General features: G+C 40.7%; 1 protein-coding gene across 1 annotated transcript in view; it reads left to right on the forward strand.

Moving 5' to 3' along the window:
- Positions 1-13283, forward strand: part of Gtf2h1 (general transcription factor IIH subunit 1) — a 31625-nt gene extending 18342 nt beyond the window's left edge. Inside the window, exons 8-15 of the mRNA XM_031386722.1 lie at positions 1920-2047; positions 2146-2233; positions 3593-3681; positions 5379-5496; positions 6186-6276; positions 6692-6807; positions 10017-10109; positions 12307-13283. Coding sequence (XP_031242582.1) covers positions 1920-2047; positions 2146-2233; positions 3593-3681; positions 5379-5496; positions 6186-6276; positions 6692-6807; positions 10017-10109; positions 12307-12393 — 810 coding nt within the window. The 3' untranslated portion in view covers positions 12394-13283. The remainder of the gene's footprint in view (positions 1-1919; positions 2048-2145; positions 2234-3592; positions 3682-5378; positions 5497-6185; positions 6277-6691; positions 6808-10016; positions 10110-12306) is intronic.
- The last annotated feature ends 398 nt before the right edge of the window (positions 13284-13681 follow it).

A 13681-nucleotide genomic window follows, 5' to 3' on the forward strand; every position in this document is an offset into this window, starting at 1 on the left:
AGACCAGGCTGGTCTCGAACTCAGAAATCCACCTGCCTCTGCCTCCCAAGTGCTGGGATTAAAGGCATCCACCACCACCGCCTGGCTATTTTCTGTTTCTTTAGACAGCTGTGTACATGTATATAATGAATTTTAATTATGTTTATCCCAGCACCCTGCTGTCCCCTCTTTCCCAAAAAGATCATCTCTCCTGTTTGTGTGTGTGGAACCCACTGAGTATTGTTAAGGTCCCTTTCATGTGCATGGGTAGAAGTTTATTTACTAGAACTTGGACAGCTTATCAGTGACAAGAAAAAAGTGGCACTCCTTTCCCCTCACTGTCAGTCATGGGCTCTTTCCCCTTCCATGATGAAATATTGGTGCCCAGTCTCATGTGGGTCTTGTACAATAACTGAAAAGACTTCAACAATGGCCTCATATCCAGAAGATGTCAGCAACATGCCTCTCCATCCTCCAACTCTTCCATTCTTTGTGCCTGTTCTACAATGTTCCTTGAGCCTTACAAGTGTGAAATAAGTGTCCTATTTAGGGCCAAGCTCTCTTACTGTTCCTTATGTTCAGGACTTTATGACTCATGCCCTCTACAATGAGAAGCTATACATATGTACATATAACAGTAATTAATGAAGAAAGGTCATGAATTTGGAGGAATGCAAGAAGGGGGATATGGGAGATTTTGGAAGATAGAAGAGTATTTTATATTGTACTCTCAAAAAAATTTTTTCTTAATTTTTTTTTTCAAGACGTGGATTTCTTTGTAGTTTCTCAGACTTAGAGATCCGCTTGGGCTGGAGACATAGCTCAGTGGTTAAGAGCACTGACTGTTCTTCCAGAGATCCTGAGTTCAATTCCCAGCAACCACATGGTGGCTCACATCCATCTCTAATAGGATTGGATACCCTCTTCTGGTGTGTCTGAAGACAGAAACAGTGTACTCACATATATTAAATAAATGAATAAATATTAAGCACTTGGGAGGCAGAGGCAGGCAGATTTCTGAGTTAGAGGCCAGCCTGGTCTACAGAGTGAGTTCCAGGATAGCAGGGCTACACAGAGAAACACTGTCTCGAAAAAAAAACCGCCTGCCTCTGTCTTTTGAGTACTGGGGAATAAAGGTTTGTTCCATCAAACCTAGCTTTTTAATTGTGTTTTGTTTTAAGATTCTGGTATGACTGATATTACAGTGTATTCACATACATAAAAATAAATCTTAAAAAAAAAGATTTATGTATCTAAGTACACTGTAGCTGTCTTCAGACACATCAGAAGAGGGTTAAGAGTAGTCAGTACTCTTAACCACTGAATCATCTCTCCGGCCTCCCCCACCCCCTTTTACTTTTTTAGGGAAACTTCTTTGATGAAAGCTATCAGTACAAATATATGGGTGTGAATATGAGATACTCTGAAAACAGTTTAACCATATGTTTGTCTATTTTGTTTTTTGTTTTGTTTGAGACAGGGTTTCTCTATATAGACCAGGCTGGCCTCAAGCTCAGAAATCTGCCTGCCTCTCCCTCCCAAATGCTGGGATTAAAGGCATGTGCTACACCACTGTCCTGCCCATATGTCCATTTAACAGAATGATGGTAGTGGGTTCCCCGCTCTGGACCTGTGATCACTCTAGCCACCAGCTCTTAATCAGGCTAGCTGAACAAACATGAGTACTTCCTGTAGATAAGTCCTGGAATCCAATCAGAAAGCAGTTAGTTAGCCTCATAATATTGATGCCTATTATACCAATGGGCGCATCTTGCCAGGCTGTTACATGAGACCAGATCTCATTGGGTAATCTGCAGAATGCAAGCAAGCCCTAGGATTTTACCTATTTCTGTATCCCAGAATTGGGATTATAAGTATGAATTCCATATCTAGGTATCCAATCATGTATTTAATTTTGTTTACTAAATTGTTTCTCACAGGGCTATGGCATTTCCTCTGTGCCATCTACTTCCAATTCCAAATCCATAAAGGAAAATAGCAATGCTGCCATCATCAAAAGGTTTAACCACCACAGTGCCATGGTCCTGGCTGCTGGTCTCAGAAAACAGTTAAGTGCACATGTAGAAATTGTCACTGACCTTTTCAGGATAACGAAGTAAAGTTCAGCAGTTTTAACATGAGCTTGTTTTTCCATTTCTTTTTCAGACAAGCACAAAATGGACAGAACGGTGAGCCCAGCAGTGTGGATGGAAATTCTGGAGATGCAGACTGCTTTCAGCCAGCAGTCAAAAGGGTATGCACATCAAAGCCTAGGCCATTTGGGGATTATGCATCTCTGGGTATAAGGATCTAAATTCTTTATAGTTTGCTTCCTAGGGGTAGTTTTGGTTTCTTAACAGAGATGGCAAGGCTATTACCCTCTTTATAGAACATCATGAAACTCAACATAGACTTAAGCGGCTAACTTTCCATTGACTCAGTTCTGATCAGTAGTTTATTCAGCTTTTCCCTCTCTTTATGTACATACACATCTTTTTTTTTTTTTAAGATTTATGTAAGTATACTAGTTGTCTTCAGATGCACCAGAAGAGGGCATCAGATCTCATTACGGATGGTTGTGAGTTACCATGTCGTTGCTGGGATTTGAACTCAGAACCTTCAGAAGATCAGTCAGTGTGCTCTTAACCACGGAGCCATCGCTCCAGCCCCATACACATCAATTTTGTGAGGGGGGGGGAGAAGGAGGCATTTTAAGTCTCTTCTCCCCACTTATAGAAAGGACAGATACTTAGGTACCTGTTGAGCAGAACATATGAAAACTTGAAAGGTTTATACTCTTCCATTTCTACACATTTAAGGAAAGGGGGGGTGGTATGCAAAGATGTAAATTAGATACTTATCACAGGACTGTAGTTGGGACAGCAGCAAAAAGTTAATGTCTGTGACATATCCATATAGATGAGGTCTGTGTGGTTATTGTTACTTTGTTAAAATTAATGGGATGTAGCTTAGTGGTAAATAGCTTACTGAAGATTCACAGGGTGCTGGGTTCAGTTCCCCAGCACCAAACAATAAAATTATAAAAAGACAATAAGGACATACAGGTGAGCCTCTTATTTTTGTGATAGCTTTATCCAGCTTAAAACACATTTCAACATACAATATTTTGAGCTTGTTATAGCAGGATATGTATGGCCCAATTCAAAATAGAGAATGTCTACATTGCTTCAAAAAGAGCTTACAGCATCATATATGGTAGTGTCTGTCCATAATCCTAGCCGTTAGCAGACAAATAGAAGGATCAAAAGTCTTTGTCTCATAGACTATATATCACTCATACATTAAAAAAAAGAAGGCCAAGTATGGTGTCCCATGCCTTTTATTGTAACACTCAGAAGACGGGCAGGTGGATCTCTGAGTTCAAAACCATCCTGGTCTACAGAGGGATCCAGGACAGCCAGGGCTACACAGAGAAACTTTGTCTCAAAAAATTTTTTTATATATAATAACCAGTATGACCAAAATGTAGGAACCAGTACTCCATGTTGGTTATTGGTGAGGATATTGGCTCAGCCACAGGGAAGGGCTTCATTTCTCATGCTCTGAAGTTTTAAGTCAGTTTCTAACAAAAATGTCGTGTCATTAAATGCAGGCAAAGTTACAGGAGTCCATTGAATATGAAGACTTGGGAAACAACAATTCTGTGAAAACGATTGCATTGAATCTCAAGAAGTCAGACAGGTCAGTTTGGCTGGTGGAAGTGAAACACTTAATGCAACAATCGTTGCAGAGTGTACTCTGCAAGTCTAAAGTCACTTTGTTGCCATAAAAGTGCAATATACAATTTCCTTTAAAAGTTTGCTTTACCAGCTGGAGATGGCTCAGCAGTTAAGAGTACACTGACTGCTCTTCCGGAAGGTCCTGATGAGTTCAGATCCCAGCAACCACATGGTAGCTCACAACCATCTGTAATGGGATCTGATGCCCTCTTCTGGTGCGTCTAAAGACAGCCACAGTGTACTTATGTATAATAATAAATAAATCTTTTTTTAAAAAGCTTGCTTTACAAACTTAGTATATAATTGTATGCAACCATGATTTAAGAATATCCTCAGCTGTACAGCAAATTGAAGGCTAGCCTGAGCTAATAAGACTCATTCAGAACTCAAATTCCAGGGGATCCAACTCCCTCCTGATACCAGGCACACTTGTGGTACAGATATATATATACGGGTAAAACATTAATAAAATAAATCTTTTTTCAACTTTATATATACCTGGAATGCATTCTAAATGATTAAGGTCAAGAAAACTTAATTTTTATTACACAGTGCATGTATCACAGCAAGTGTGAAAGTCGAAGTCAGCTTAGGACCAGTTCCCTCCTTCTACTTGGGACCCAACTCAGGTCATCACGATCAGCAACAGGTCCTTTACCCACTGAGCCATCTCACGGACTCAAATTTTGAATTTTCATGCTATTTTTTTCTTACTGCCTTTTATAGAAATTAAATTACAAGGGCTGGAGAGATGGCTCAGTGGCATATTGCAGAGGACCCTAGTTTGATTTCAAACACCCAAAAGTGGCTTACACCTGCCTAGAACGCCAGCTTCAGGGATCCACCGTTTGGGTTCTACAGGCACCTGCACCCACATGCACATACCTGCCCACTACCACATAGTATAGAACTAACAATAATGAAAATAAAACTGTGGGTCTTGGCTGGGCAGTGGTGGCGCACGCCTTTAATTCTAGCACTTGGGAGGCAGAGGCAGGCGGAGTTCGAGGCCAGCCTGGTCTACAGAGTGAATTCCAGGACAGCCAGGGCTACACAGAGAAACCCTGTCTCGAAAACCAAAAATAAAATAAAACTGTGGGACTTGGCTAGAGAGATGGCTCGGCGGTTAAGAGCACCGATTGCTCTTCGGAAGGTCATGAGTTCAAATCCCAGCAACCACATGGTGGCTCACAACCATCTGTAATGAGATCTGATGTCCCCTTCTGGGGTATCTGAAGACAGCTACAGCGTACTTACATATAATAAATAAATCTTTAAAAAATAAAAAAAGAAAGAAAGAAAAGTTAAAAAAAAAAAAAACTGTGGGGCTTGAGAGGTGGCTCAGCAGTTAAGAGCACTGACTGCTTTTCTAAAGGACCTGGGTTCAATTCCCATGTTGGCTCACAGCCGTCTGTAATGGGATCCAATGCCCTGTTCTGTTGTGTCTGAGAACAGTGATGGTGTACTCATATACATAAAATAAATAATTCTTTTAAAAAATAAAACTCAAACAGGAAACTAAACAGCTTTAAATTTCTTTAAGTGTAGTATTATGTTTTGCTGTAAGGGAATGTTTTGTTGATGCTACAATATTTGAAAGACAGATAGATATGGAATCCTTTACTCTGTATAATTGGTTACTTCTGTGCTAATATCCAGGTATTATCATGGTCCTACTCCAATTCAATCACTACAGTATGCAACAAGTCAGGACATTATTAACTCTTTTCAAAGTATTAGACAAGAAATGGAAGCTTATACACCCAAGTTAACTCAGGTAGGTGACTTCTACTGTTTTAAGGCTAGAATTCTTGTAGCTACTACCTCAGGTTGTAAACATAGCCAGTTGAACTATCGCTGAACATTTGTCGCCTTTTATACTGGGTTTTGTGAGGCCATTTTTAGGAAAATTCATAGTGGATTAGGAGCTGTATGTAAGTAGTTGTGTCTATAAAACTTGGACCCATAGATTAGGAAACTGAGAGCTAAAGCAGTTGCAGAACTCCAAGCATATAGGACAACGTCGTTCTGTCTACCATGTGGGTCCCAGGGATTGAATTCAGGTTGTCAAGCTGAAGTATCTTAATATCCCCTATTTAATAATGTCAAACCATAGTTATCTAAGTCCTCGGAAATCAAAATTGTAAGAGGCAGTAAGGTTAAGTGGTTCAGAAACTAATAATATATGCTGTTCTTATTTCAAAATACTCACATTTGGCTCCCAGAACCCACAGTGGATTTCACAGCCACTTTTAACTCAACTCCAAGGAATCTGATTTTTTTTAAGGTTCTGTTATGGGCTCTGCTATATTCCTGGCAGATGGGTTTTCTACACAGACTATTTCTAGCCTCAAGAAATGTTGTTCATTCTGGTTGCTGTGTATAATGTATTTGCAAAGGAGTGAAACAACTGTTGAAGCAGATGCTAGAAGGGAGGTAAGTCATTTCCTGACTCGTTTCTTGCAGGTTCTCTCAAGCAATGCTGCTAGTAGCACCATCACAGCCCTGTCACCTGGAGGAGCACTTATGCAGGGAGGGACACAGCAAGCTGTAAACCGTACGTGGTGGGCCACTTCTCTCCCTTTCCTCTTTGCTTCAGTTAGTGCTAAAGAAATGTAAGGCTGTGCTGGCTTGTCTTTTAAATTATTAAATTTCTTTATTGGGGATGAGGAAATTGTCAGAGTGCTGTGGCACATGTAGAGGTCATGGCATCCAGGCATAAGAGTCAGTTCTCTCTTCTATCCAATTTCCTGAGCTCAGGGCTCCAGGCTTGGCAGTAAGTGTCTTTCTCCACTGAGACACCTCACCAGCACTGTATTAATTTTTCTTTAATGGGTTGGGATATTTTGCTGAAAGTTTGACCTCCTTCAAGTTGTGTATCCACTGCACTGATGAACTCTACATTCAGCACCTAGAGTGGTCATTTCTAGGACTGGGAGTAGCTGTTCCCTAAAGCTCTCTTCTTTTTGCAGAGATGGTGCCAAACGATATTCAGTCTGAATTGAAACACTTGTATGTGGCTGTTGGGGAACTTCTGCGGCATTTCTGGTCTTGCTTTCCTGTTAATACACCATTCCTAGAAGAAAAGGTTAGAACTGATTCTAATACAACCAGCTACTGTGGTAATGACTGAGAGGTAAACATGCATTACCATGTGCCAGCTTAGTATTACTGTTAGGCATTCATACATCATTTAAGCCTCCCTGTGTCTTTATGGAGAAGGTATTGATCATAATTCCCATTTCATAGATTAGGAAATTGAGCCATGGCAATTGTATAACTCTGAGCATACAGTTTAGCTACATACGCTACCTCTAGACCATAAACAATTGGAAAACAGACTCAACTTGCTATTTATTTGATACATTTGTTATTGATTAAAATCACAAATAAAAGCCGGGTGGTGGTGGCGTATCCTTTAATCCCAGCACTTGGGAGGCAGAGGCAGGCAGATTTCTGAGTTCGAGGCCAGCCTGGTCTACAGAGTGAGTTCCAGGACAGCCAGGGCTATACAGAGAAACCCTGTCTCGAAAAACCATTTAACCGCAGAGATACAGACATGCTACACAAGTGCTTTACCACTAAATTGCATCCCAAGCTCTAGCAAGAGAAGTCTGAAATTTAAAACTCATGTTGTCTATTAAAGAGCAATTAACAAGTATTTGTAGCATCAGTAGCAATACTAACTTCCCTATATAAATTGCTCATTGAGCAAATATTAAGGAAAAAATGGGGCAGGTGGTGAAGCTTGGTGGCAGAGCATGTGCTTAGTAGACTTGAAATCCAGGACTCACTCAGCAGTAAAAGGAGAAAAGATTAAAAACTTTTTAAAAGCAATGGGCAGAAGGGACAGGTGGGGCACTAAATACCTTTAATCTCAGCCCTTGGGAGAGTGAGGCAGGCAGTAGGCTCCAGGCCAACCAGAGCTTCACAATGAGATCCTGTCGAAAAATTAATTACTTAATAAAAACAATAGAGGACCTAACAAGCAGTACTCTATAAAGAATACAAGAAACAAGCAGGCTGGAATCAAAATCAAACAGGAGATAAAATCTTTTTTTTTTTATTAGATATTTTCTTTATTTACATGTAAATTTCACCTTTCCCAGTTTCCCCTCCAAAAAACAAAGAAACAAACAAAAACAACAAAACAAACCCCTGTTGCCTCCCCCCCTTTTCTTTTAAAGATTTATTTATTTATTATATGAAAATACACTGTAGCTGTCTTCAGACACTCCAGAAGAGGGCGTCAGATCTCATTACGGATGGTTGTGAGCCACCATGTGGTTGCAAGGATTTGAACTCAGGACCTCTGGAAAAGCAGTCAGTGCTCTTAACTGCTGAGCCACCTCACCAGCCCAAGATAAAATCTTGAGTTCAAGATTCAAACAGCTGGGAATGGTGACGCAAGCCTTTAACTCCAGAACTCTGAATTTGAAGACAGCCTGTTCTACATAAGAAGTTCAAGGTGTCCAGGGGTTATGTAGTGAGACCCTATCTTAAGTATATATATATGGGCTGGAGAGATGGCTTAGCAGTTAAGAGCACTAGCTGCTCTTCCAGAGGTCCTGAGTTCAATTCCTAGCAACCACATGGTGGCTCACAACCATCTCTAATGGGATCTAATATGTCCTTCTGGTGTGTCTGAAGAGAGCAACAGTATACTCATATATGTAAAATACATTTTTTTTTTAAATGCTTCTGAAAAAAAATCTGAACTACATATTGAGACTAAATAAAAACAAAAAAAGGCTGAACATACATATAGCCCTTGAGTAGTAGGTATAAGCCACAGTTTGATTCCCTGCACCACCAAAGTGGGTGGGGAAGGAAGAACTTTGTTAACCTCAGTTGCTGTGCAAGCCATGTGCAAGATCTGGGTTTCATCCCCTACAAAGCTGACAGTGGACCCAGGTAGCTCAGATTCAATAAAATTACAGTTAAAGAACATTTAACACTCAAAATGATCACATTCTGAATGGCTGAGAGGAGCATCTTTTTCACAATTATAAAGGTTCTTTGGCTTACTTAGAATTCATTTAAAATTTTGCCTTCAAGTGCCAAGTAATGGGGCCAGATGCCTGTAATCCCACCACTTAGAAGGCAGAGTTAGGTGGATCTCTATGAGTTCGGGGCCAGGCTGTTCTCCAGGGCAAGTACCAGGACAGCCAGAACTACACAGAGAAAACTTGTCTTGAAGAAAAAAAAAAACAAAACAAAACAATAAATTGTCATAAAGTTGGACCTGGAGAGATATTCTTGCAGAGGATCTGAATTTGGTTCTCAGCACCCACATGGTGGCAATCACTTATAACTCTAGTTCCAGTAGACACCTTCCTCAGAGGCAACAGGCACAAATGGCATACCTACAGGCAAAACACTTAAATGCATAAAAAATAAATTTTCAAAGCCATTCACAAGGTGAATAATAAAAACTTACATTAAGGAAATTAAAATATGTATAAATGTTTAGCTAGAGAAATTGTTCCCATACCACCATGTAAGATTAAAAAAGGAGAAAAGGCTCAACTACCAGAGGAGAACTGGCTGAGAAAGCATGCTTTTTTTTTTTTTTTTTTTTGGTTTTTTCGAGACAGGGTTTCTCTGTGTAGTCCTGGCTGTCCTGGAACTCACTCTGTAGACCAGGCTGGCCTCGAACTCAGAAATCTGCCTGCCTCTGCCTCCCAAGTGCTGGGATTAAAGGCGTGCGCCACCACCGCCCGGCGAATGGTTTGTTCTTACTAGTCAAACATTTTGTGGCCATTTAAAATGTGACTGAGACAAGTACTTACTAAGTAAAAGATGTTCACATTAAATGAAGAAAAATTTTAAAACAGTCTGAACTGCCTGTTTGTATAAGTTTATGCTCACATAACTACAACTGTGATTGAGACAATTATTTACTGAATAAAAGATGGTCACATTAAAGTAGTGTGAACTGATTCTTTGCAAAAGTTTATGTTCACATGACTAACTGGGACATAAATTATAAGCATAAAGATGAGTGATGAGGCTGGGCGGTGGTGGCGCATGCCTTTAATCCCAGCACTTGGGTGGCAGAGGCAGGTGGATTTCTGAGTTCGAGGCCAGCCTGGTCTGCAGAGTGAGTTCAGGACAGCCAGAATTATACAGAGAAACCCTGCCTGGGAAAAAAAAAAGTGAGTGATAAGTAATGAAATAAACACATCTTAACAGGGGTCACCTCTTAGAAGACAGTCTTTCTCTTGGTTCTTGCAAGCTCTTTACAATTTCTCTTTAATTCGTTGTTTCTCTTAATTCGTTGTTTCTCTTTTTTAGGTAGTGAAAATGAAGAGTAATTTGGAACGGTTTCAAGTTACAAAGCTCTGCCCATTCCAAGAAAAGATTCGGAGGCAGTATTTAAGCACAAATGTAAGCCCTAGGTGTCTGCCTCTTTCTGTTGAATGATAAAATTAACTTCATCCTCATATAAACAAGTACATTGTTCTTTTCTTTGCTCAGGATATTATTTTAATTTTAAAAAGTTTACTGCATTCAAAATAGTATATAAAGTACGTATACTTAAGCTAACCTGTAGCTGGCCTTTGCTGCTTTGTGGGTTCTTATTTTTCCCACCCTTTTATCTCCCTCCTTCCCCCAATTTTACCCCCCATCACTGGAGAGGAGAGAGAGATAGAGGTCTCTGAATCTAATTTCTTTTTCTTGAGCATGCCTACTAACAAACCACAATCAGTCCCCACCCCACTTCTTAGGCCCTAGCAGGTATATACCACATGAAAAGTTCTCAGAATTCCAACATCATGGAAACTATATCTGCAGTTGGTAAAACCATGCCTCTGCTAGAGCATGAGGCAAATCGGTTAGCCAAGGCGAAGCAGCCTGGCATAACACACGTAGGATTAAAACAAAAAGATAGTCCTATAATTTTTTGGTTTTTGTTTTGTTTTTTAGAAACCAAAATTCTAGAATTCTCACTACAGTAGCCCTGGTTACATAATGAGATCTGTCTCAAAAAAAAAAAAAAGTACTTGCCAGTTAGTGAAAATATTTTCAGTGCCCTATCCAGCTGCACAACAGTGCCTCCTACCAGCATTTATGAAAATCATCCCACTGCTTTTCTTTCTCTCTGTTTTATTTTATGTAGTATGTTGAAGCAGGATGGAGGTGTATATATGCCACACTCAAAAGAAACTTGTAGGAGTCAGTTCTCTCTCCAAGTGTAGGATGTGGGGGTCAAGCACAGGTTGTTAGGCTTGGCTCCAAGTGCCATCTCTTCTGGCCTCCTAGTTTTTCTTGGTAGATTTATTAAATTTATAGTCCTAAAAAATCTGTTACTAATTTGTAAAAACTGAATAGCATTCGCAAACCTGGCAGTGACGGACAGGTAAAATGTTAATGATAGGAAGCAGGGCTGTCCCAGGATGGTGCTTTACCGCACTAGGCCAGTGGTCGAGCAGGGTTGCTTTGCACAAGGTCTTTAGTATTGTTTCCAAGCAGAACTAGAACAAATGTTGAAGAGGTTTCTTTGAGAGAAACTGACTTTGTGAGAAGTGGTATATGCAAACATAGTATCTAGCTAGAACTAGGATGATCAGAAATAGGGTTTAGCAAAATCTTCATCACTTAGGATTCTTTTTCCAGTAAGCCTTGAGTGTCTTTACAGCAGGCCAAGAAAACTAAGCAGGTTCTCTGCCCTCTGTGCCACCTCAGTTGACTGTGTTTTAAGGATTCACAGGCTAAATGTAGCCATATCATAGGATATGAAATACATCTCACTGGTATGGTAAAGCCATTGCTACCAGTCTAGCAGAAAGGAATTGCTACATTTTTTAGACAAAGCTAGTGCCACACTCTCATCCCCTGAAAAGGAGGCTAGACATGGGGGTTGCTGACGATTAAATGTGCACTTCTGTGCACATTTGTAGGCACGTGTTCTGTTACTGTCTTGCATATACAGCTGGGGTGTGGGCATACTTAAATCTCTCTTAGATCAAAACCGCTGACCTGCTAAAGGATTTAGAGCACCCCAAGTCTATCCCTGTCCTCCCAGAATTACAAAAAAACTTTACTGTAACCATATAAACATATTCCAAGGGTTTCTGATCTCAAGAGTTAGTATGCTCCTTTGACTTGACTTTTTGTCAGACCCACAAGGCAGAAGTCTTCACATTAATAAAAGTTTAGCATTGAGTCAGGTATGACAGTGAGTGCCTATGATCCTGCCTGGCAGTCAGGCAGAGGCACGGAGGCTGCTAAAAGTTCAAAGCCAGACTCAACAGAGCATCTCACAGAGAAAACGTGTTGCTGTTGCTGTCGCTGTCATTGCCTTCTTTGCTCTCACTGCACAAAAGCTGTGGGAACTTTCACATTCTGGTGCTGGTTAATGGCCAGGCACAGCATCACGACCCAGATAGAGCAGGTGGCTGTTCAGATCCTGCACTATACCTACTACCTATCTTATGTGTGCACAGTGTGTGGTTGCACCTTTGCTTGAGGGTTGGTACATGCCTTGTTGACTCAGGGATGTGCTGGAAAGTGTGTGCCAGGCGTGGGTGTGAAGCATTAGCTTCCTTGACTTCTCACTGCAGTGTCTCCCTGTCTCTTTCAGCTGGTAAGTCACATAGAAGAGATGCTGCAGACAGCCTACAACAAGCTCCACTCATGGCAGTCCCGGCGCCTGATGAAGAAGACGTGAAGCGTTTATGGTGCTTACAGGTTTTGTGGGTTGAAAAAAACTGACCTGCAGTGACTCTGGAAACCTGGCTGAGGACAAGCAGATGTTCACACCAGGGAAACATCTGCAGCATGCCGACTCCCAGAGCTGATGCTGTTGTACTTGCACATGAGAACTGAAAGAAGGAAGGGATGGGATTCACCTAACTCTGGGGAGGTAAACCAAGGCAGAACCAAAATGAGCTAAGTTGCAAATATATATGTGTTGTACATGTATATGTATTTAAAGACTGTTTACTGCAGTTACTCAGGAACTGCTTTTCATTCACGTTAAGCTGCTTTCAAAATTTAAGAAAAAAATAATTAAAAGAAAAAAATACTTAAAGGGTGCATTGATAAAATCTAAGAGTTTTTCAGTTTTGTTTTCTGGGTAAATTTTATCCCTAAGTTTGTGGCACAGGGTAGCCCTAAGTATCCCTCCTCAGACCCGCACTGGGATCTCAAATGTTACTGAATTCTAGTTGTTCCTTACTTCGGCATGTTAAAGAGAGTGCTTTAAATAAGGCAGAGGGATGCTGTTGCTCAGCCATCAGGAAACAGTTGTCAGAAGACACCACTAGTCCTGTGTTTCCTACGGAAATAAGTGTTGCACTGAAGCCTGTGTTCTGAGTCCCCAAGTAGAAGGCACATCTGCGGGAGTCGGTGGGTCAGTGCAGGACATTGTCAGGCGACAATGATGCTGCATGTATTTCTTGGGTGGAAATGTATATTGCTGAGAATTTTTTAAAGATGGCATGTGCTTTGAAAATAAAAAAAAAATTGCATTTTTAAGAATTTAAAAATCTTACAAGTGAGAAATATAAGAATTGCTTATTTTCACCTGTTTAGAAGAAATAAAGAAAGTTTCTCATACCTGCCTCTCTTAGAGTCTTTACTGCTACTGTCTTGGTGAGTGGGTCACTGCAGTCACTGAAGAGCCTAAGTGTGACATTAACATTGGTAACACACACCTGCGCTTTCCCAGAGTCCATGCCCTATTCTGTTCTTGTGTGTTAGCTCCTACCTCTGCAAACAACTGTAGGTGTTTGGATTAAAGCCTGCAAAAGCAGAACCTTCTCCAGATGCAGTGTTCCTTTAACTGGACACCCACCTCTTGTGGTTTCTCATTCTGAGAAAGGTTAACACACTCAGGTGCTGCCCAAGGATTGCCTCTTTAAAGTATATTTGCAAGCTGTACAGTTTTTAATGGTCTTACTATGTAGTCCCAGCTGTTGTCTGTCTCTAATTCAGACTTGCTTGCTTCTGCTTCC

The sequence above is a fragment of the Mastomys coucha genome, unplaced genomic scaffold (genome assembly GCF_008632895.1).
Source record: "Mastomys coucha isolate ucsf_1 unplaced genomic scaffold, UCSF_Mcou_1 pScaffold21, whole genome shotgun sequence".
NCBI lineage: Eukaryota > Metazoa > Chordata > Mammalia > Rodentia > Muridae > Mastomys > Mastomys coucha.